General features: G+C 49.9%; 1 protein-coding gene across 8 annotated transcripts in view; it reads left to right on the top strand.

Annotated features, from left to right (window-relative positions):
- Positions 1-24,224, top strand: part of MME (membrane metalloendopeptidase) — a 135,599-nt gene that overhangs the window by 55,186 nt on the left and 56,189 nt on the right. For 3 of the 8 annotated variants that reach the window (XM_046683910.1, XM_046683947.1, XM_046683901.1), the window contains 2 exons: positions 3,964-4,133; positions 4,853-4,888. In XM_046683910.1, coding sequence (XP_046539866.1) covers positions 3,974-4,133; positions 4,853-4,888 — 196 coding nt within the window. In that variant the 5' untranslated portion in view covers positions 3,964-3,973. Of the gene's footprint in view, positions 1-202; positions 343-393; positions 572-591; positions 1,125-3,963; positions 4,134-4,852; positions 4,889-24,224 lie in introns of those variants that run through there. The other 5 variants (XM_046683884.1, XM_046683919.1, XM_046683893.1 and 2 more) reach the window with 5 other exon arrangements.

Genomic DNA, 24,224 nt, shown 5'->3' on the forward strand with positions numbered 1-24,224 from the left:
CTCTGCAGCCTCCAACTTCTCGGGGCCCGCGGCGAGTCCGGGCGGGGAGCGGGGTGGGGGCCGCGGGCGCGGGGCGCAGGGCGCGGGGCGCAGAGCGTGGGCGGAGGGAGCGCGGTCCGCGCTGGGCACCCCCGGGACCCCGGACCCTTGGCCCCCGGAGCGCGGAGCGCGGATCGCGGCGGGGCGGGGCGGGGCTGGGCGGGGCGCCGGGAGGCGCGGAGGGCGGGGTGGCCCCGGGGGCGCTGCAGGTGACGCGGCCCGGCCTCGGCCCCCAGCGGCCGCGGGACCCGGGGTGGGGACTGGCCTCCCGCGGCGCAGACGCCGGCTCCCTGGTGAGGCAAGGTTTGTTTTCTGTCTCCGCGCTCCCTCGCGTTGTAACTCGCTTGTCTGTTTGACTTTCTTAACCTGAGGGTTCTTCATTCCCACCGCGACCCCCGTCTCGCCTCGAGCCTCAGTTTCCTCTTGTGTAATCGGCGCTGAGACCTGAGCGCACTCGGGTGGCTGGCGGGCGGGAGTGCGGTTCTTCTGTAGATGAAAGTTTCCTTGCTCGGTCCTCTCGGTGTTATTTGAAGTAAGCGTAATTGCAGCCGAACGTCGCTCTGTAGCCGCCGATGAGCCTGCCCCTCCGGGCCCGGTGCACGTGGTGGTCCGGTTAGACAGGGAGCGGCGGTGCCGGCGCTCGGAAGCCGCTCGGCCCGGCTGGGGGTCGCAGCCCTTCCTGCTCGTGCGCCCTTGCTGGGCTCCAGCGCTCGCAGCACCGTCCGCGGGTTTCTGGGACTCGAGGCTGCCTTTGTCTAGCCGCACTGCATATGGGAGGGACGGGGTTGGGACTTTGTGTCCAGAGCCCCACGTTCCTACAAATTAATGTGCGGGACGCAAGGAGTTGATGTCTCTTTAGTCCCTGCTCCTCCACTGCCGCACCCACAGTCTGACTGTGGGGCCGCTTCTGCTTCCTGTGCCTCAGTTTCCACAGCGCAGCCTGGAACTGCGCAGCGAACCTCAGGGACTTGCAGAAATGCGCCTGCGGGAATGAGCCGTGAAGACGGAACTCGCTTAGCTGACAGCCCTCCCTGTAGCACTCCGGCTCTCGGTTTGACTGTGAGAAGTGATGGGTGTCTCAGCTGGTAAAAAAATGTCTGCTTTATGTTGCTTTGAAATTCACTTTCTACTTAAGCAAAATCACCGTTCCTTCTTTTGGTGATGTTGGCAAGCTGAAGTTCGCCGGGTTCTCGTTGGCTTAATCTCCTAGTTGTCTGTTCTCTCCTGTGGAAGCGTCCGCTTTTCGGTTTAAACTTTCTAACGTATCTCCAGCCGAGGTGGAATATTTTAAGGATGTAGGTATGTTTTGGCATTTCCTGCTTTCTGTGGGACTACAAGCATCAACTTCACGATTTTTTGTGTTCTGTTGTATAAACTGCCCACCTTCTCCCTCTCTGACATGGGGTTGGGTGTGGTTGGGCTGGGTGCTCGCGTCCCTGAGGGTTGGTGATGTTTCATCCTGAGGTTCAAGATTCCGAGCTCTGTTTTCTTAAGAGAAAAGAGTGAAACCTCCGGAATTAACTGAAAATGAATGACGGTTCATTAGGAGGTTAACCCGGCGTGGTTTCTGCTTTAGCTCAGTGCTGTGGAAAACTGCTGCTTAGGAGCAAACGACTGAAAATTTGCAGAGCATTTACTAGAGGGGCAGATGGAGAGCCTGCAGGTGACTCAGATGCAGTCCTTGCGACGCAGGTGAAGGCCTGGGCAGCTGGGCCTGCCTTCATTTCCCCGCGGCCGTCCCGCTGCCTGGAGTCCAGAGCCCTGGCAAGCCCGGCAGCACCAGCACCATCTCAAGGGCGAGCAGAAGGAGCCAGGAGGGGGGAGACGTGCCCACTGGCGCTCCTGTGCAGTGGAGGCCGGGGTGCCCAGGAGCACCTGTAACCCTAGCCCTGCCGCCCGGTTCCTGGCCCAGAGTTTTACCAGAGAAACTGGCTGTTGTTTCTAAGAAAGAACTGCAAAGGGCAGGGGGCCGTGTCACACCAGGGAAAGGTGTCTCTAGACCGTCCTCTGACTTATTGTTAGAGCAGGACGGAAATACTCAAGAGGGGGTCCTCCAGCAAATGTGGTTGATAGTCAGATGTTCTTTGGGTCAGTCTGGAATTCTTCTGGGGGAACCGGGAAGATTATTCTTTTTGTTGTTTACCTCTCTGTACAGTGTCCAAGTGTTAAATTTGTCCCCATTCTTTCTTTCCCAACCACCACCCCTATTAAATGCATGAGGACTGCAGTCAGTGCAGTTCCTATCCTAGGCCCAGGGGCTGTGAGGCTCGGCCGGCCTGATATACATAACCACCAAGTAGGACATTTTAGCATTCACATACGTTCCATCCCACTTTTACTGAGCGGACACAATTTTCATGGTCTAATAAAATATCTTTATTTCCTAGTCTTTCCTTGGTTATGGCCTCCTGTAATCAAGGGGACAGCCCTCTTAAGACTTCGTATCCAGACTTTAAAGTCCATTTGTGGTTCACTTATTAATAACTCACTGGGGAGACTAAATTCCTAGTTATTTGCTGGCTCTCCCAGGCCACGCTTCAAATGTAGAATCTGTTTCTACTTTCTCCTGTGCCTCAGTTTCCACAAAACACCCTCGGGGAATTGTGTGTATTCAACAAAGGTCTCTAACTGTAAGAGCACTTCTGAGCAGTCACTTCATCTAGGATCTATATTATAGGCTTAATTTGCATGAAGCTATAAACAGCTAATCTGTTAGTTTACACGCTCTTTCCCTCAGTCAGCAGGAGAATCAGCGCTGTCTGTTCTAAGCTTCAGTGAGCAGGCAGTAAAGGATCGCCAGACCTAGAAGAAACCTAATGAAAGCTTGTGTTCAGGCTTCTGTCCCCTTATCCACGAGCTTGTGCAATAAGATCTAAAGAAGCCATTATTGTGTGCTGATGGAATTTTATTCCAGTGACCAGATGTGGTCCTTCAGAAACATTTACCGGTCGTGCGGCCGTGCGCGAGTGGCCGACCTTCCTGTGGCTCCTTTCTTAAGGTGTAGATCTGGACCGAGAACGTCTGCCTTATGAGGACTGCGTGAGTTAGGACTTGCAAAGCACAAGCACTGTGACTGACACAGGGGAAGTACTCCCTAAATGCCAGCCATTGTTAGAAGTATTAATATTATTAACTTAAATGCAAGGTAAATAAGTATCGTAACAATTGTTACCATGACCTGCAAGGCAGAAGGTTTTTAATCATATATTTTTTCTCTTTCAGTTGCAGGGAGAAACATTGATTGTGGTTAATATCTTCCATCCCAGGGTGTACACCATGGCTTTTGGTCCAGCGAGTGGCCATTTTCAGAATGTTGTCTCCCCAGTTAGTAGACACCCATAGCAGCGGTGGTTGTAATTTTGAACTGTAAAAATAAGAGTTGTTTTTAAGACTAAAAATAAACTACACAAGTGTTTGTTCCTCTTTGTTTTTATCTGTGTGCATATTTCAAATTAATGCTTAGTCAAAACCTCAGAGTATTAGTCATTGATTTCCAAGCTTCTAAAGGAGGCCACTGGCACAAGATACAAAATCTGCCTTTGACAGTGTCCAAAGTTCAGAAGGGTGAGTCTAAAACTGTCCTTAATGATGGTACAGCAATTATTTGCTTAGGAACTGCCAAGGGAACCTACAACCTACGTGAGCATTCAACTGAGTCTTCCTGTCTAATTTTGTTTGGATCTTCAGTGATGTATCAAAAAAAACCTACAAAAAGTTGTGCCCGGGACGTGGCTAATTCGTCTGGCTCTCCACTCTTCACCTTCAGAACCAAAATTTTGACTTTCAAACAAAAACTTCTATTTCTACTTTAAAATAAATTAGCCTTTTACTTTTATTCAGCCACATTAAGCACGTTTCCTCTTCTTTGTGTCTATTAATTTGTTATTGTTAGTGTTAAAAAAATTTTTTTTTAACTTTTTGCAGCTTCTAGGTGATGGGCAGATCAGAAAGTCAGATGGACATAACTGACATTAACACCCCAAAGCCGAAGAAGCAGCAGCGATGGACCCCGCTGGAGGTCAGCCTCTCCGTCCTCGTGGTGCTCCTCACCGTCATCGCCGTGACGACCATCGCGCTCTACGCCACCTATGACGGTGAGTCCTCCTGCCTGTGCACGCACGAGGCTCGGGAGACCACAGTCCTCTCCTGTGCTTTCCCACCTAGCAGGCGAGTGTGTCAAGGAAAGAGACACTGAACAGTGGTGGCTTAGAGATCCGTTCGTGAAATGTAACATCAACACGTCAAAACACGTAACTTCGACTAAAGTACGATGTCTTTTATGTTTGAGCTGAGTTATTAGTTGCCAGGTCTATTGAGTGCACACATGCTTGTTTTAGGAAGATTCTGGTGTATAATTTTACTTGATTAAAGTATACGTAATTTTATGGCCAACTTTAATTAGTCAACTTTTGTTGTGTCCTTGAAGTTCTAAAGGACTTCGCAGGAATTTAAGAGGCCTAATTTGAGTCTGAGACGTTGTTCACAATAAGGAATAGAAAAGATTAATTCCTTAATGGGAAGAAAAAATGATTACCCCAACAAAGCAACTGATTGTTTCAGTTTAACACACCTAGGGCTTAGTGAGTACAGATGACATCATACTTTGTTTTCGTCATAATAAACATTTTAAATTTGCCTATTTTATTCCGCTAAGTTTTCTCTAACTACTGACAATGATATATAACACTCAGGTTTTAGTTCTTGCTATAAGGAATTAATCGTTTAATTGGCAGTTCTTAAAAGAACAAAAGATAGGGAGAAATTAGGAAACACGTTATTACAAATATTTATGTGTATACTCTCCTTTTTCTAGATGGCATCTGCAAATCATCAGACTGCATAAAATCAGGTAAGAAGATGGTTTTGACATTTAATAGTTTTATAGTTAACGTATAACATTTAAAAATCAAATGCTAGTAGATGTATCTCTACAGTTGCATTGTTTGTACTTTTATTATTATAGATCACAAGTTTATAGTTAAGGAATATCAAAATGTATTTGAGCAGTAGCTTAATTAACTTCTTTATTTTAAAAAAGCACTCACTCTTTTCAACCCTGGAGGGTATGGCCAGTGATAGAGAGCGGTGTCTCTGGTTTATGGAGCTTGCCATGAAATTGGAGAAGGAAAGTCAACGTGCTGCAGTGGTGCACATTGTATCATTGTGTTGAATTTCTGGATGCAGATCCTTAGAGGGTAAGAGCTGAGGAGAGTGATCAGGTGAAGCCAGGGGAGAAGCTGAGATTCCGGGGCCCGGAAGCAGGGCCAGGATGTGGAAGTGGAGAGACAGGAGAGGGAGGTCCAGCCAAGGAGAGAGAGCAGAGCGACAGGAGTCAGTCACATGTGGAGAAGCAGTGGAAACAGACACTTGGTAGATCGGGCACAGTAAGGAGAGGTCTGAAAATCCGCTTCGAGCCCTGATGCTGTAAGAAGGGCGAAATGGATATTTTCCTGAGCAGATCACTGGACGAGGCAGAAGTTGAAAGGTGGTTCGAGAATGCTAGGCTGGGTGGGCTGAGTCAGAAGTGACTGGGAGGCAGGTGGGCTGCTGTGACCCCGTGTGAGCTGAGGAGGGCAGCCTGAGACGGCCTGGACGGGAAATCTGAGGGCTCGGAGAGCTGACCTGGTACATGAGGATTTGAATACTTTGAAAGTGACGCCAAGGTTCACAGCCTCAGGGACGCGGAGACTGGCGGCAGTGCCCACAGGGGTGGAGAAGTCAGGAGGTGAGTTTGTTTTAGGGAGGGCGTGATTGACACGGATGTGGACACAGGGTCTGAGCCGGGGGTAACATCCAAGTGGGAATGGGGGGGCAGGAGATGGGGTGGATTTGGGATCGTCAGCCCAGGGGTGATCGCTGAAGCCTTGTGGGTAATTTGAGTTCCCATGAGGAGGAGAGAAGATGAGGACTTAGAGCATAAAGAGAAGCAAATCAGAGAGCAGAGAGGGGTCTGGAGCTGCAGAAGCATGAGGTGGGAAAGGGCGGGAGGTGGGCAGGGCTGGCACCCCGGGCGTGAGCACAGGATGGGTGCCCTTGCTCTTTGCACGAGAGATGCTAAACCTCTTTTCCAGCATCTAGATTTCGTCCAAGAAGTAGCCGGTCCCAAATGGGGGGCCACTTCCTGTTAGACGTTCTTGTCTGTTTTTGTTGTTCACTGACCTTTGCAACGTAATGTTGGGAAATGTCTTGGGATTCTGGTCAGCGTCTGCTATCCTGCACATGAGCCCTTTGCTGCTCTGCGTTGCTCTTTGCTTTCTTCCCTCTGGATCTCAAGTGCACTGGCCATTCACCCTCAGACGCGGTGTCGGTAGCTTGAGAGAGACCTGACTGGGAAACCGGCCATTTGCTGCTCAACGGAATAGCGTGCACTTTCCCTCTAAGGGCTTTCCCAGAAAGAGAAGAAGGTTGTTGATTCCCCATGACTGCCCAGGTCCCTTGGCTGGGAGACGTCGGGCTCAGGGTGCCAGAGTCGGGATGTGCCCGAGCTGTCGGTCACCGTTTGCTCCCCGCCTGTCCCCTCAGCTCTCTGCCAGCTGCCCTGTTACGTGCTTGTAGTGTCCTGTTTTGAGAAACTCCCCCTTATGTGTCGACCTCTACTTATCTCCGGGTTGCTGGGTCCTCAATACACTTGACTATCTGTTACATCTCTTTCTCTCGCTCACATCTCTTTCTCCCTCTCATTCTTTTTTCTCTTTCTTTTTTTCTGGAAGTTTATTTTTGAAGAACCCAGATCCTTTGACTAGATAGGCCTGCTTTTGTAAAACCCTGCAGGTGATTGTGCCCCAGAGACCTGGGCAGGCCCCTCTGTTCGTCCCCCACAACGAGCGAGGTGGTGTTTGGAATCTGGAATCTCAGCTGTGACTTGATGTTTAGGGGTATGGCTCTGGATTTTTCATAGCGTTTGGCAAGTCCCAGCTCATTAAAACGTATCTGAACTGTATCCTTTAATTGTAGCTTAGTGATCATACCAAATGTGAAACACCTCTCAGAACTGTATCTTGGCAGAGAAATGTATACAATAGAAAGGGCTTCAGTGGGAAACAAGCCTGCTGGTGCCTGTGTGCTTTTCTTCCTTCTTCTCTGTCGGGTCAAGCTGTCAGAGTACTCTCACATTCCTAGTTGCTGTTCCATCTGGGGGAAGATGATGAAACTCACCCTTATGGGTAGAGTCTTCACGCCCATGCACACGCACACACAGTCCTCTGCTGATTGGGAAAGCTTTTCTGCAGCAGAAAATGCAACTATTGCTTTTAGGAGTTGCTGCAAATTAAGAAAACTCTAGGGGAAATTCTAGACAGAAAAAAGTAAAGAATGAGAAGGAGTGAGAAGAGTGGAGTGGATGGGCAGGAAAAGAGAGACGGAAACAAAGATGTGGAAAAAATATAAAATCTCCCACCGGCAATTCTGTAGATTACTTTAAAGGACCAGGAGAATTCAAACCTGAGCAGAGAAATTCTTGAGAATTGGAGAAGTCGATGTTGATACCCAGAGTGCTTACGCTAAGTGAATGTTGCTTCTAACTTAAATCTTTCGAGGGAGAGAAGTTAGGCCATATCAAGGCAAAAACAGAATATTCCAGAGGGCTGTGGATCATCTTAAAACCTGCCGGGGTTAGGTACTTTAAATCTGAGCGTCTGTAAATTTAAATATTCATAATTCACATAAAATCATGTTTATAATGCGTACTTTAAGTTAACTTGCATCATTATGAATGATTTCACCAGACCTGAAATGAAACAAACACTATTTAACAAATAACAGGTTAAGGCAGAGTTCAAAACCCTACTATTAAAGTGTGAGTAAGATTATTCATCTCTTATTTACCGTATAAGATTGTCAAAAGCGTGGAGTTGTAAAGCTTGTGTGTGAGTTCTCACACTATGAAAACTTGAATCCTGGACTAGCTTCTATTGCGTTGCAGCCCTACTAACTCAGGAGGTTTCTAGGAATCCTGTGCTTTAAGGCAGGGTTTCTCAGCTTCCTCACTGTGGATATTTGGGGCTGCATAATCCTTTGTTGGGGGGGCTGTCCTCTGCCTTGTGGGATCTTAGCAGCAGCCCTGGCTTCTACCTGCTAGATGCCAGTAAAACCCCCTCCCAGTTTGACACTAAAATCCTCCAGACTTTGCCAGGCGCCCCCTTGAGACAGCGCAGTCACCTCCAGTCGGGTGCCACTGGCCTAAATGACCTCCAAGGTCATCCAGTGCCCTTCCCTTTGTGGAAGGCAGAATCTTGCCCCCTAAAGATGTCCACTTCCTATCCGTGGGGGCCTGTGAATAGGTTACCTTAAATAGCAAGAGGTAGTTTGCAAGTGTGATTCAGTTAAGGATCTTGAAATGGCGAGATTATCCTGAATTGTCTGGGCGGCCTTACGTAATACAAGGTTCTCCTAAGAGGAGGAGAAAGAGGGTCAGAGTCAGAGAAGGAGATGTGACAACGCAGCAGAGGAAGTGAGGCAGCCGTGAGCTGAGGAACATGTGCGGCCTCCAGAAGCTGGAAGGAGACAGAACGGTTCTGCCCTCGAGCCTCCAGAAGGAACGCCGTCAGACCACCTCCTCCGGCTCCTGACCTCCAGAACTGTCAGATGATAAGTCCGCCTGGTGGTGAGTCACTCAGTTTGTGGCAGTCTGTTAGAGCGGCCGCAGGCAGCTGACACACCTGTCCACAGCTCCCTTGTTTCAGGGCCGCCTTCGGGGAGTTGGAACATGGACACACGCAGCACAAGCGAGTGTTTCCTGCCAAATGAGTGTTTTATTACTAAATCGAGGTGTGTAATGTGCAGTTACAGGGGAGGAATGTTAAATAGATAAATAGAGGAGCATAATAATAGAATATAATAAAAGTAAAAGATGGTAAAACAGAATCCTGATAGCTAGCACTTCCAACTGTGTGTGTTCGGCTCGTCGTGAGCTGCTTACGTGGATGAACACGTCTGATGCTCACCGTGACCCCGCAGGGTGGGGACCCTTGTACCTTCTTTTTACAGATGAGCAGACTTGGGCTAGGCCTGGCCAGGCTGCCCGGCCCCGGAGCCTGGACCCACCCCCACTTCTCCATGTGGCCTCTAAGGAGACCAGGACTCAGTCTGACTGTTCGTACCCTACGCCTGTACGTACAGTGTAGGAGATCAGACTACTCCCCTCCTGCTAGAGCTTGGAGCCAGAAGACAGGGCTGACTCTCAGAGAGCTGAAATGATTAAATCCAGACTGAGGAGGGAGAGAACAAGTCTCTTAGACCCAGAAACCGGCTGCTTTACTGAGAAAGTGAGCTGCTTCGTTGGTGATTTTAGTACATCAAACACGACGTGGAACTGAGGGGTCTAAATAAGCGAATATTAGCAGCATCGCCCTAAATTCTCAAGGGAATGGAGAAACCAAGTGAAAATACATGAGCAGTGCAGTTCACAAGAGAGAGCGATACCAGCTGTACGGTTGTGCAGGTTGTACACTGCACAGTTGTGGCAACCCTGAGAGACAGGTTTGCGGAGCTTTAAGACCTGGGTGAAATATCTCAGAACCATCCATGTCCTTTGCTTTAATTCCCTCCTCACCAAGAAAACTTTGGATGAGTATTTAATTGTTAATTAAATAAAGGAAAGGGCTCACACTGTTCACCTGAAAGGTACATTTAGCATGGCAAGGTAATGTTTTCGTGTTCTGATGTATTGTCACGTCTGTGTGGCTTGAGCTAAAGACCTGAAGTAAGTGAACCTTCCAGATATCTGATCACTTCTGCGAGGGCCAGAGCCTGGTCGTGCCCTGGGTGAGGGATCTGGTCACTGAGTGGCCCTTTCCGGGCAGCACAGAGCTCTGCCTCACATGGGCCACAGCCTCGCCTTTCCTGCCTGTTGACACCCCGAAGCCTCCAGGAGGAAGACTGCAGACCGGATAAGCACAGGAAGGACGGTGGCCTGGCCCCGAGGGCGGACGCCACCTCACACCCTCCAGAGCAGGAGGTGAGGCTGCGTCCTTGGTGCTGAGGCTTGAAAGAACCCTCGGGCAGCGAGACCACCGCGGGAGTCTCAGGGAGCCATGCACGCCTGGTTTGCCGAGGGGCGTGTGGCGGGTTACTCCAGCAGCTTCCCAGGAGGTGTGCTCCCCACAGTCATGGAGCCGTCCTTGCTTTAAAAATTCTCCAGTCAGAATTAGCATCTGTCAGTCAAATCCTTCCCAGGAATTTGGAATTAAGTTGCTCATGTGTTGAGTACACATGTATGTAACATTTTTATGCCTTCTGGGTGGATTCTAAGCGGTAATGCAGCGTCATTTTTTTATGCGCGGTCAAGGTACGGAAGACATAGATAAGCTGAATCAAGTGGTTAAAGAGGAAGGCAGTCAGCAAGGCCTGCGAGGCTCATTTGGATCTGAGGTTTGTTTCACAGCTGCAGAGATTGCCTGTGTGTGCCCTGTCGTAGCGCCGGGGTGACAGCTCGGCCTGTGAATCAGTTAAAATCGGCAGAGTCAGAAACGGATGCTTGCATCCACGATTCCTGTGAAGCCAAACCTGCAACAGGCACTCCTTGATTTGAACTCACAGCCACACTGTGCTCGCCGTCGCACACCCTCACTGCTGGCCCCTCCCTCACCCCTGGTCATCCCTGAAAGCAAGTAAGCCAGAGGCTGCAGCAAGAGGAGAACAGTTGGATCCTTGCCATTCAGAGGGTGGTCTGTGGACCGGCAGCATCGCATCCGCGTCAGCTGGGAGCTTGTGAAGATGCAGATTCTCAGGCCCCACCTCAGACTTCTGAATCTGCAGCTGCATTCTTAGCAAAGCCCCAGGATGTGCACAGTGAGGTTCGAGAAGCACTGGGGAATAGTGGTTCTCAGCTCTGGCTGCTTCTCAGGATAAGGAGAAAGCTTCTAAAACGTCCCCCTGTCAGACCTTCTCTCCTCAACACACGAGGTTCCTGCCCTTCGGTGGAGAGGTCTCTGTTAGGTGTTGGGAGGAAAAGCAACTTGAGTGAATTCGTTGATGGTAAGGTATGTGGGAATTACGGGACATCTGCACTTTTAAAGGAAGGTTTATGTGGACCAGCGGATGGCTTTCACGGGAGCACTTTCAGACTGTGCTGCTCAGTGAAGGTTCAGTCAGAGCAGGCTGGACGCGGGGCCTGCTTTCTGCCGATAGTGGGGAAGCTGAGCCTGGAATGTCCTGCTGAATTTCACCAGGATGACGTGGGCATGAGCGTGTCCGTGGAGACTTTAGAGCAGCTTCTTCCCCCATTCACTTATTCACCCATCTGTTCGCTCATTCATTCATTTTTTTTAGAAGCATTAATTGAATACCTTCTAAATATTGAGTACTTTTCTAGACACCAGGAACATGAACTGGGATACCCCTGCCTCAGGAAAGCAACAGTGGGGTCAGCATGAGAGACCAGTAAGCAAAATGACCTCATGGCTTGCACACCTGCCATGACAGAGATAAGCAGGGCAGCTGCAGGCGCCCTCAGAAAGGAGCGTCCAGCCCAGATCAGTGGATGTGGGCAGCCAGTGTGCTCGTAGCGGGAAGCATTGCCCGCTGAGTCCTGCGGGGCACTCAGGGATTGCCGGGCCACTGGGGCAGAGGATGTGCGGCATAGGCGGGACGCAAGCGGAAGCTGGCTGAGCTTAGGACCTGCAAGGGGTTCGTGCCAGCTGGACTGATGTGGGAGGCACCAGGCTAGCAGGGCCCGATGCTGGAAAAGTAATCGGGCTAGGGTCTATGCGGTGTGGCTTGTAATTCTCCAAAAGTCTATAGAAAATGAAGCAGTAGGTTACAGGGAGCATGGAAATGTTTTTAAGCAGAGCTGTAGCTTTCTCAAGCTTGCCTCCTGTCGGGCAGACCTGGTGAAGTGGAGGCAAAGATTTACCCACACAAGAGAACAACCTTTCCGTGTCCCGGGTTAGAGGGAAAGACGTCTCAGGCTGGAGGAACTAAAAGAAGAGCTCCGGGGCCTGTCATCGAGGCCGCGTGTGAGGATGTGAGAGCGGATGGGGACGGGGGTGGGAGCGCTGGCCCAAGACCTAAGTGGGAGCCGGAGCCGGAGGTCCGCGTGAAAGCATCTGGACCTTCTCCTAATAGCGGTGGGAAATTACGGAAGGAAGGGCTTTAAGTGAAGCGTGACTTGATGGGAATTGTTGAAGATCACTGACTATAACTAAAGGATGGCGTGGGCGGGAAAAGGGCTGCTGCCCACTTCTCTGGAGATGGGCTAGTAGCTGTCTGGATCTGAGTGGTAACAGGGTGGAGAGCGGAGGGGCTTGGGAAATATTTAGAGGCTGGAATCCATAAGGCATAGTGTTTGTGTAAATATGTGAGGCAATGAAAAAGGGGTAAGTAGAACTCAAGTTTCTGGTTTGGGAAACTGGGTGAGCAGTGCTGCCGTCCACTGAACCAGGGGCACAGAGAAGGAGCTGCGGTCAGAGGCTGGGCCAGTCGGTGGCCAGCTCCCTCTGAGACCACAGGTGGGAGGTGCTGGTCTTCCAGTGAGAAGTCCAGGGCAGTCAAGTTGGAGATCAGGATATGGGGTCATCAGCGTGTGGATGCTGTGGTTGAGATTTCCCAGGCAGGAAATGGAGGTTCCCAGAAGAAAGTGAGGAGGAGTTGTTGGGAAATGGAAGGAAAATCAATAATGTGTAAAAGTAAGAGAGTATGTTAGACATTGGAGACTGGTCGTTGGAGTCAAAGGCGGCTGAGGGGCTGAGTAAGACAAGAAATGAGAGCAGAGAGGAAGAGGTTGAAGACTCAGGTGGAAGAGGGCAAAAATGTTGGATCTTGTTCCTGGAGACACAAGAGAGGACCTACCCAGAGAAGAGATGGCAGGACTGTCTCGGAGGAGGGCCCTCTCCCCATTACCAGAAGGAGGCAGGATGGTTTGAATGCAGACACGTTTCGGGGCTGGGGAGGGTGGGAAGTCGTTGGCTCATCGTCCAGCTACTTCAGTTTTCCCTGTGAAGTAAGAGGCAAGCTCTGCCCCGGGACTGAGCTGGCAAGACAGTGAGGAGAGTGCTGAAGGCTAGAAGGGGCAGCTGCCCAGGGCCACATAGAAGGGCTGTGCACAGAAGTGACGACCCTGCGGAAGTCGAAGGCCACAGTTTTTCATGTCATTAAACCAGGCATTGCCGGGATTTTCCAGCGTCACTGATAGAACTTTCGACAGATCTTTACTGAGCACAGTCCCATCGCTGCAGATGCAGGAGCGAGCAACAAAGTCCCTGCTCACAGGAGCTCCCGATGAAAAAGGAGACAGATGATAAACCAGTCACTGAATATGTGGAATGCCTTACTGAGTGTCTCAGCCTAGAGTTGGGAGGGAAGAGGGGTGCGGCTGGCTAGACCACGTAGGCTTGTTTGTGGGGACAAGGGAGTGAAACGCTCTGGTGCGATGACGGTTTAAACGGTGGTGCTCCAGGGGGCAGCCTGGACAGAAGGTGGGAGGAAGGGCCGAGGGAGAGGCCAGGGCGAGTGCAGAGGGAAGGAAGAGATGAAATATCTCCTGAGGATGGGAAGTTCGGAGCGTGGGTCGCTCAGGTCAGAGGTTCCGAAGGTGGAAGTGTTGTGGGCGATAACAACCTCAGGATGTCACCTTGAAAATGTGTGTGCCGATGTCGAGTGTGGGAAGAGGGAGGGGAGTTTGGAAGGTCAAGAATTTCTTTAGCCAGAGGGTAGCAGACACTTTGTCTGCTACATTGTCCACAGGGTCCCCGATGGCACCTGGGAAGGTGGTGGAGCTTCCGTGGAAGGGAAGACTGGAGGCGAGGTGTCAGGGCCTTCAGCAAACAGAGAAGGTCTGGGAACTTGGTAGATGACAGAGATAAGCCGGCTGAGGCTGGAGGGGTCCACTGCAGAAGCCTGAAGGAGCAGCGGCAGTGATGACGTGGGTGCTGCTCGGCCGGTCTGCCTTCAGTGCTGTGGGGTGCTCGGGGAGAGCAGCTGGGGGCACGGCTCAGCGAAATCAGCTGGGGGAGCCTGCTCCGAGTCAGCTGACAGCTTAAGTCAGTCATGCCCTTGCGCCCAAGGTGTGTCCAGAAACGCTCTTCTACTCCTGTCCTCTCACAGCACACAGGCTTTTCCGTCCTCCTCTAGAGAGGTTTGCAGGGGAAGCTCTTCTCAACGGAGGTAGATGTTTGCTGACAAGGGTGAGAGTCTAGAATCATAGGATGGGCCGCCGCATCTGGAAACTGGTCCCTGAAGGCTAGGGTTTTGCTCGTGTGCTGCCATACGGAACTGTGTCGCTGGAGGGGCAAACAGCACCCTCAGACGTTGATGCTGGAGGCCCGCCTGTCTGGCGCGTCACGGTGGAGCTCCGTTTGATGGAATGAGAATGGCTACTGAATTCCTTCTTATTTATCTTCTCACTAGCCTAGATAAAAACTCAGCGAACCAATTAGCTCCTGTCTTAAAATGTTTATTTAAACATTTCTCAAAGGCATGACCTTCCTTCAGAATAAAAAACAAACAAACAGAATTGTCACATTTAAAATGTGATGTCAAAATGTCTTTTTTTAAACTCCTGGATCCAGAGGAGTCTGTCAGTAGTACCATAGCCCTGAAGCTGAGAAGGGCTTGGTGCACGGCACGGACTGGACGATGGGGAAGCCAACAGAAACCCATTAGCAGGCGACCAGCCGTCCGCAGAGCATCTGCTTCTCTGTGCTCGATGCTTCGAGCAAAAATGAGCCAGCAACTATAAAGGATGGAAACTACTTGTAAGTAGTTTCTCTTGTAATCAAGGCTTTCCTGAACTTCAGAGAAATTCCTTCTTACCGAAATCCCAAATAATTAAAGACCTATAATAAATGTGCTTAAAGATCCAATAGTTACTTATAAATACTTTCAGAAAAGAAAGCTTTTGTTAAATCCATGGGCTTAATTTTCTGGTGTAATGAAATTAGCCGAATGAAATTAAGATGTCTTTGATTCCTCTGCCAGTCTGAAGCCAAAATGGACTCATTATCCCCCAAGACATGTATATAGCAATTAGTGATTTCACTGACTTCGAAGCCAAGAAGCAAAATATTAGTAATCGTATTTGTTCAGAGAAATAATTTAATTTTATTTGAGTGAATCAAATAAAGGAAGCAGCATACACAAAGTCATTAACCGAACAGAAGCTTCTCGAAGTGCCTTCGACACTGTTCCCTAGCAAGGGTGTGACGGCCTGCTGAGAGCGAATGGCCCTTTAAACTCGTATCTTTGCAAATACGAATTTTTTAAAACAGAATGTAAGGTAGTAGCAATAGGTGCTGTGATGTATTTGTATTACATCATGTATTTCAACTACGGTAATAAAATCAGAACAAAGAACAGAGTGGGGAGATGTGGTAAGCTGACAGCTGGTTGGGTTCCACGGGCCCCCTTGTGGGTCAGCCCCTTTCGAGGCCCAAGCGCTCACTGAGGCCGCAGTTGGTGCCTCTGGCTCCGCGTCGGGTCGGGCTCACGCCTGGGGAGCTGCCTCAGCCCCAGCTCTAGAAAGTGGGTTCCCACCCAGCTGCCCGTCGGTCCTCATCCCTCTGTAGCTTCCTTCCCTGGCTCCTCGCTGGGAACGTCCTCGGCTGCTGACCCTTGTGCTCCATCTAAATAGGACTCAGTCTCACTGGACCGGCTCAGACCACTTGGACCTGAGCCCAGGTTGTGGACTTGACATGTTATATGGAAGAAAGATGGTTCCTCGTGTGCGGCGGAGGGAGCAGCTCCCGAGTTAGGATGCCGCGCAGAAGAGCACGGCGCCTGCTTCTGCCTCAACCACCGGCCACCACGCCTGTTGATGTTAAAAACTTAGGACAGAGGAATCAGTTCTTTGTCTTGTTTTAATACAAGAAACTGTAATTATGTGTGAAAAGTTGAAAGATTTTCAGATATCGCCTAACTTTAAATGAACAATAGAAGTCGTTTTTAATTCAAGTGTTGACAGGAAAAAGAAGCCGGAGTCACCATGTCTTCGGATTCGGGTGCAGTACACGTGTGGTTTCTAAAGCTTTGAAGTAACCGATGGTGATGATTTGCTGTAAGAGGCCTTAACTGAGGACGAAGGCTTCTTATGGACCGCTTACCGTGCAGCGTGCTGGGTTAGAGCCGTGCTTGGGGTGAGGGTGCACCTGCAAGTGTCAGTGCTTCTGTCCTCTGCGGGTTACCTGCAAGCACGCTTGGAGTCATTTCTCAGCTTTCTAGGACCGAAGTCTCCACTTCTGTCCTTTCTTTTCCAACTCCGTGCTCGTGGAGCTTCTCCCTTCTCGGGAACTTGTTTCTGCTCTCCTTTAACGGAGCCCTGTGCCCTCCTGGACACCACTACCTGCTGAGTTGCTTTTTCTGAGCATCGTCCTCGGTGGCTCCCCTGTCCCCAGTTGCTCCATTCGTAGCCCGCCCACTCAGATTCCTGGTCAGCTCACACGCACGAGCGTACGCTCATTTACAGAAGCCGCTGCAGGTGACTCCCAACCCCCAGGTAACACACAAAATAGGAGCTTTGCTTGTCAGCTGAGACTGGGTGAGTCTGGTCATTGAAAATGAGAACTAAGCGCAGCCGCCCTTCCTGTCTAGGTGCAGTTCTGTTCCAGGAGTTCACGTGCAGTGTGAAAGAAACAGGCTTGTTTCAGAAGAAAACCTGCCAATTCTGTGAGGGCCGACTCAGCTTATCTGCCATGGTATGTGCAGTTCCAAATAGTGTCCGACAGGCAGGCGTTCTTGAAAACATTTGTTGAAATGAAATGAAAAGTTTCAGAGTCTTCTCATGCCCCACGAAGAGAAAGTCTTTTTGGAGAAGGAAAATGATTTATCTTATTCCTATGAGTCTTCTAGAATAGGAAAGAGCTATTTACTCATTAAAAAGTGTAAACATGTGGAGCCGAACGCGGCTGATGTCAGCTCAGTGCTTGGTTTGTAAACACGCGCTGAGTTTGATGGTGCTCCCTGGATAAGAGGCTTTTTGTGGTTTTGACTCCAGTGTAGGCAGCACCATTGACCCGGCTCATCCTCCCGCTGTCATGTCTTTGCGCCGCTCCCTAACCAAGATGGAGGCGAAGGCAGGATGTTTCGAGTTTCTCTCGGTAATTACGTATTGTTGAAGTCGGCCTGGTTATTCTTGTTCAAAGCATGACCCAAAATAACAAAATGTTTGAACGGGAGAAACTTGGGTGTGTGATCTTATTGCTTCCTCTTCAGAGAAACTCACCAGTGTCCAGGGAGCTTGGGATCCACCTGACGAGAGTGACTGGGGGAGCAGTGTGGCCTTTTCATAACCTTCTACATCTTTCCTTAAAAAAGGAACATTATTATTCATTAACATTATGATCAACACGTAGCCCTGATAACTTATTTGAAGTGATATATTGTATTTAAATGGCAGTATAATCTCTGATAGCTTTTTGCTAGCAAAGAATCTTTTAGGATTCAAAATGCAAATTGGACCTAAAAAGAAAAATTATTTTTAGACTTACGGCACTTTAAACTGTAACACTGCTTCAGGGCTTTCGTTTATTGATGGGATGTGTTTGGGGTTGTGAATTTCGGAGAATCCCCACTGGAAGATTATTGACTGTCCTTCCTTGGCTGTGACCGTTTGTTTAAATGGGCCGAGATCAGCTGAAGAATGTCTCTGATCTGGGGAGAGCCAACTGGAGATCATCACTATGAGTCCATTGGAGCTGAGATTTCTGTGATTGTCTCAACAAGTTCTAAAATCCAGGGCCAAATGAGGTGAAAAAATTCATGTAGCTATACCCATATTATGGAGCAATTAAAATCTTAATTGAGCATCAGAAAAAACAAACAGTGGTTGCTGTGTAATTTAATTTGGATTCTCTCCCTCTCTCTGTGGAGCTCCTGAAAGTTTTTAATGTTCTTTGTTTTTTAATGTTATTTGGAGTTATGGCAGAAAAAACATCAGCTCGAAATTGGACCTGGGCTCTGTGTAAAGTCATCTTGGTGACCTTTGGCTTGTTGCCACCGTGTGCCTGGGTTTCCTTACAATAGAAGTAATATGTCCTTCTTTATAGAGTAATTGTAAGGAAAAAAGTAATTAAAACCAGTGGGGCAGTTTAGCGTAACGGTTAAGATGCTCGGACTCTGGCCCCCAAGTTGCTTGGGGTCAAACCTCAGCTTTCTGTTTGCCAACCGTGTGACCTCATGTGTACAAATTACTTCCCGTCCATTTCTGCATCTCTAAAATGGGGACAAAACATAGTTAGCATATAGAGTCAAATGAGAGCAAATATTGAAGAATTTAGAGAAGTGCTAGCATGAAGTGAGTGCTTGATGCCTGACACGTGTCAGCGTTGACTTCTGTTACTGTTGTTATCACGTGACCATCTTTCCTGAACCTGAACTAAAATCCTCTAGTTTACGTTCTCTGTGTCTGATAGTGAATGGACTCTAGGTGCACTGGTCATGGGCTGTGCGTGTGCATGCGTGTGTGCGCGCCTGTGCATTTAGGGCTAATTGGCCCCGTGTACAAACGACATACAGTTATAAACTAATCACTCCTCAAGCCAGAACACCAGAGTGGGTCTCCTTGCTTGAGGGTGGTGTTGCCGTGCTTGGAAGCTTCCCGCAGATCTCGGTGTAAGTGCGCGTGCAGTTTCTGGACTGCTGTGTAGTGACCGCTTCGCTTGGTGGTGACCAGCTAGGTCAGGTGAGACTTGACCTCAGCTTTGCCGGAACTGACCCAGGGGCTGACAGAAAGAGTTTGAATTGAAGGATAAACCAGCTGTCTAGGTTACACTCAGTGTCGGGGGTAACACTCGACCCCCCTTCAGCCAAGGGGTCAGCAGCAATTTGGGGACAGGGTTTCATCTAAAAGTGAGGAGTGGATTGTGGAAGAATGCAGAATGTTTGCAATGAAAACCGTGGTTTCTATTAGTGTTAGTCTGTGTGCTGGTTTCTAGCCGTCTTCTCTTCACCGGGTTCCACGTTGCTGCCTTGGATGGGGTCTCTGTGACAGTCGTGATTGCGTTGCCTCTCCCTGTGATCTTCCAGACGTCCTGCCTCAGGCTTGGTTTTGGTCGGTGGGGGCCGGGGGGCGGCAGGGAGCGAGGTCAGCAGTGCTTTCAGAATGTTGTCAGAGGAGATTTCTAAATGGTCACAAATTTCCTAAGAAGTGGTTTTGGGCTTAGTGTCTGTTAGGACTGGAGGTTGGGTCAGAAATGGGCGTCCTGCGGTCTTCACAGAGCGTTCGCACCCAGGACCGCTTCTGGACACTTCCAGGGCAGTCACGGGCCAGGCCGGTCATCGTGATTTTAAGATACTGAAATGGAAGAGCTGTGAGGTTGGGTCAAAAAGCCAACGGCTCAGGCAATTCGAGGAGAACGAGCCGACAGCAGTTGTGCTCATAGATCGTTCCGGAAACCTCACTCCATGCACAGCAGGAAGAGGCAGTGAATAGGTTTCCCCGGGAGCCAGATGTGTGGTGCGTGTTGTGCATAGACGCCCACCTATTTAGTGTTCGACCCTGAACCCCAGAGTGGCCAGAGATGTCAGTCCAGTCGTGACTGAGAGGTTATTTGGGTCCAGTTCCCACTTAATTTTGTTGCCTGCTTTGTTCATTTTCCTGGATGTTTCTAAAAACCTCAAAATAAAATGGACAAAAATATCGACAATCCTAATGATTTGTGAATCCCCTAGTTGCTAATTCGCCTACTGGCTGAAATTTATTTGTCCCCCAAACTCAACTCTTGTGGTTCAGACAGGCACAGACGAGTGCTGGTGGGTGGAAGACTCGAGCCACCCACACCCGTGGACCCAGCTGAGGTCTGACAAGGACACTAAGCAAGAGTCTCTTTTGGTCTAGTTGGTGCCACGATTTTCGCATTTTTTGCACTTTTTGTTGGTGATTTCAATGTTAAAATGTCTCCCAAGCCCAGGGCTGAGGTGCTGTCTAGGTTCCTCAGCACGAGACGGTGTGATGGGCTTATGGACAGACGTGTGTCAGGTGGGCCTCCTTGAGGCAGGAGGTCCGTGCTGTGGGCTGAGTTCACTCTGAGTGAATCAGTGATGTATAGTAAATAGATGTCTCTAAGTTAAAAGGAAACACATGTAAAGCAAGATGATGTATCAGCAAGCTGATGGAGATCTTGTGATCAGAGGCTCATAGGAACCGAACGCTGTGTTTCCCCAACCATCAGTGATGGAGTGTTTGCTAATTCAGTGTAAGTGGTGACCTTAGAACAAACTCCTGCAAATAACAAGACCCGACTGTATTTGTTTTGTGATTCTGATGAATTCTTTCTCACAGGAAAGCATCAGTGACCTACCAAATATGGACCAACATTAGATAAAATTAAACCCACAAAAAGTGCCACAGCACAAAGCTAGTGTCCAGTGCCAGCCATCCTGCTTTCAGTTGGCAAACTGTTGACGTTGTTGGGGAGCAGGGATGGATGGCGGGGTCCCTGGTGGCACAGAGGCCATTGGTGCTCACGGGCACCCCCAGGACTGCCTCCTCTCCAGGCAGACGTGTAGCGGGTTCCATGTAGCTGGAATTCCACCCATCTGATCATGTCTGGCAACTGGTGGAGCGGTTGTCCTCAAGTCTGCTGCCTGTGAGGCCAGGAGCCCCCAGAGATAGAGAGAGCTTATCTTAAAGGAGCAGGAAGTCGAGCTCCACAAAAACACCCCCAACAAAGGGCCGTGGGAGAAGCGAAGTGATTCTGAATCCAGTGCAGCGTTTGCTCTTGTGATCTCCCGGGACTGGCCCGTTGGTCCTTGTGGTTCTTGAGAGAAGGAGGCGAGGCAGTGAAACCCGAGAGTGCTCGTCCCCTGAGGCCCGGGAAGCCCTCCTTGGGACCCTCTCAGACAGTGGCGGAGGTAGAGAGGCCTTTTCCCCACATCCCACGGCCCCTGCTAGGAGGAAACTGGTCATGGATGGGGTCGGGGCAGGACATGGTGGGGCAAAGTCAGCGGAGCTTAGGGGCCGGCTGGGGGAGCCGGCTTGCATGGGAGCCGCACATGTGGTGCCCTGCAGGGCCGTGCATGGGCTTGGGATGGAGCGCACTGTGAGACACGGGTGTCTTGATGTGCGCCATTCACGCTGGCACGTGGAAAGGCAGGACGAGATGTGCGGACTCATCTACGGATGGGGACATCTCTGCCTTCTGATGTGGGTTCTCCGTCCTCAGCTTCCATGCTTCTCTCCTGTCTAACCTGGTGCTTCTCCCCTGGCCACACGTTAGAGCCACTCAGGAAGCCTTGAAAAAATGCCTGGACCGCCCCAAAGGTTGTGGTTTAATTGGTCAGGAGTGGGTCCTGGGATCCGTATGCTGAAAAGCCTCAGGATGATTCACGTTGTTAGCAGAGTTGAAAGGACTTCGCTAAAATGCATCGCTGAGAGTTGTCCCTCTCCACGATCCAGCGTGCTCTGCTCCACGGCGGGGTGGGCAGAGTCCTGAGGCACATCCGCCTCCAGCAGACGCCCCCCTGGATGTGCCTTGAGTATAATGGCCTTCATGCCATCTTCCTGTCTGCTTGCCCTGCTGTGCAGAGTCCATCTGGTTTTCCCCGTCCTTCTTCCTGGCCCCGCAGACCCTCCCAGTCCCAAGGCTTTCTCCCACCTCTGTCCCAGCAGTGGGTGCTGGTGGTGAGGCTGACCCTGGGGAAGGCGGGAAGCTGCGCAGTAGACGGAGTGGCCGGGAGGAGAAGGTGTAAAGAAGAGGGCTGGGCAAAGGAAAATGAAGGACGACTGAGAAGGAGTGGAAAGAGAATGGCAGAGGGTGCTTCTCCCACGGCACCTGCTGTGGCCAAAGTCTGGAGGGGAGCGAGCGGGTGGGCTGGAAACCACACGCCTAAGAGCCCATCCTGAGGCTCCATCATCTACTAGCTGCTTGATCCTGGGGAGATTTCTTCATCTTGTTCCACCAAAAAGGGGTGACCCGCAGGGATTCAAAACAGGTCTGCCTCATTTAAGCCCCCCCGCCCCCACATTTCTAGCTTATACGGTGTCTCCTAATCCATAGCCACAGAGCAGACCCTTGGCAATGAATACAGTAATTAATAACCTCCCAGATGGTGGCTGAGCTCGTATTTAAATTCCTACGGTCAAGTAAGTTGGGAGAGTGTTACAAGAAGATTAGTGTGGAAAAAATGGTATGTCACTTATTATCAGCCTAGAACATTCAGGATTGCCATTCGTAAGAAGTAAGCTCATTATTAACAGAAGATTACTTTTCTTGTCTTTATGTGACTATTTTCTTAAATTAAAAAAACTTTTTTTCTTTTTGCAAAAGCAATGCATATTCATCTAATACAAATTGGAAAATAAAGATAAGCAAATAATGCAAAATTCAACACACCGATAATCCCTCCACCCAGACACAGCTGCTGTGAATAAATGCCTGCTCAACTTTCTCTGCTTTTGTACAGATTTTTACAAACCATGGTGCATTCTTTCTTTCACTTTGCAAACATCTGCTCCACAGCGTTCTGCGTCAACACATCTGTCTTTGCTGCATCGTTTCTTGTGTCTGCCTATGAAGGTGAATAATTCTGTTTGTTGTTAAACCACCTTTGTTTACTCAGAAGACCCACAGATAAGCAGACATCTGAAGAGCCAGGTGTGGCTCTGGGGAGAGGCCACGTAATTCAAAACAAAGCACAAACTATAAAAACAATTACAGCCCGTTTGACAGTCAGGCGGCTGTTTCCTGCGGCCCTTCTGCCCGCAAGTCTACCGCTGACTTCAAAGAAAAGTCAGCAGAGACCAGGTCTGGAGGATGAGGTGCCCACGGGACTCAGACCCGCGATAAGAGATTAAAGGGAGGCCATCAAAGACCCAGCACAGAGGCGCTAGGCCACGACTCGCTGGCCGTGGCCCCGAACAGTCAGCAGAACAGAGAGCTTGCTTTGAAGTGATTGGAAGCGCCTGCCCCGTGACTCCCGGGTGAGAGGGAGCCTTACTCTGGGGGAGTGTCCCGAGCTGCCTCTCCCCTCTCCTGTCCGCGTGCACCTCACAGACCTTTGGAATGCTGCCTCTTGGGTTTGTGGTCCAGATGTAAGCAGTTTAGCTGTGCTGAGTCTCAGGTGAGGTGTTCCGCCCACGGGGAAGGCCGTTGTCTCCTGTGGGGGACGTGGGAGGAACAGAGGGTCCCCACGGCCCGGGGATTCCCACTCAGGAGCGTAAACCTGCAGCCGCTCCTCCCTTTTATTAGGATGCTGTGAAGGACACGTGGCATGTGCAAATCCTCGCTGGGACTCGCTCGTTGCTCTCCTCGTTCACTCTCCTCCCCCGTCGCCCGTCCACCGCTCTGCCCGCTGGGAGGGTGGTGCCCTTTGTGGTGTTGGCGCAGGAACCATTTCCCCAGAGAAAGGAAGATGATAGAAGTGCTCCCAAAACGGCAGCAGCCTTTGCAACATGCAGTTTAAGTTTTTTAAAGTATTTTAAAAGACAGGAGCTACATAAATTGCTAGAAATGTGCGCTCAGAATGTCTTTAGCTGGCCCTTCTTTGGGTTCCAATTTTCTGGTTTTTCACTTTATGTGCTAATCCTCCACGTACGTAGGGTCTTTATTTTCACGTCCCCTGTCATCATATCTTCATTTTCTCCGTTGTTCCAGGGAATTACTTGTTATCTCTCTGGCCTTTCTGGATCGCTTTCCTGATCTTTGCCTGAGGTTCCAGGTTGGAGTTTTTCCTGACAAGTCTTGACCGAGCGCCGTGTTGGGCTCTGTGAGACCTGGAGCACACATGCCCTCCTTACCAGAACCAGGCTGGGAGATAACGGGTTTTCCAGCAAAAACTGAATGTGATGCCAGCTGTGCGGGCTTTGCCTGGACTGTCCTTCGTGAAGAAGGAAGATTTGAACTGAGCCTTGAAAATGCCCAAATTTCTCAACATGAAAAAATGAAAACAAGGCAACATGGTCCAGGTTACAGACACAGAAAACCCCAAGATGTCTCTCAGCAGAAACCGAATACAGTCATTTGATGGGGCAGGTGGCTCGTGAGGAGGCAGCGAGAGCTTTAGGGAAGAGGTGGGGCTGAAGGGAGCCTTGAATGGTGGGTAGAATTTGGAAAGAATGGGAGGAGGAGTGAGAGGGTGGGCTGAGGGGCAGGGAAGCCAAGGCACAGGGCAGGAACACAGGAGTGTGGCGCGTGAAGCGAGGCCATCTGGTGGGAGCAGAGAGTTTGTGTAAAAACACAGAGAGGAAAACAGAGAAGGGGGAGCCTTTTGATCAGTCTAGTAAAGATTAGTCCAGTAGAGTTTAGTCTAGTAAAGAT

The sequence above is a fragment of the Equus quagga genome, chromosome 1 (assembly GCF_021613505.1).
Source record: "Equus quagga isolate Etosha38 chromosome 1, UCLA_HA_Equagga_1.0, whole genome shotgun sequence".
Lineage (NCBI taxonomy): Eukaryota > Metazoa > Chordata > Mammalia > Perissodactyla > Equidae > Equus > Equus quagga.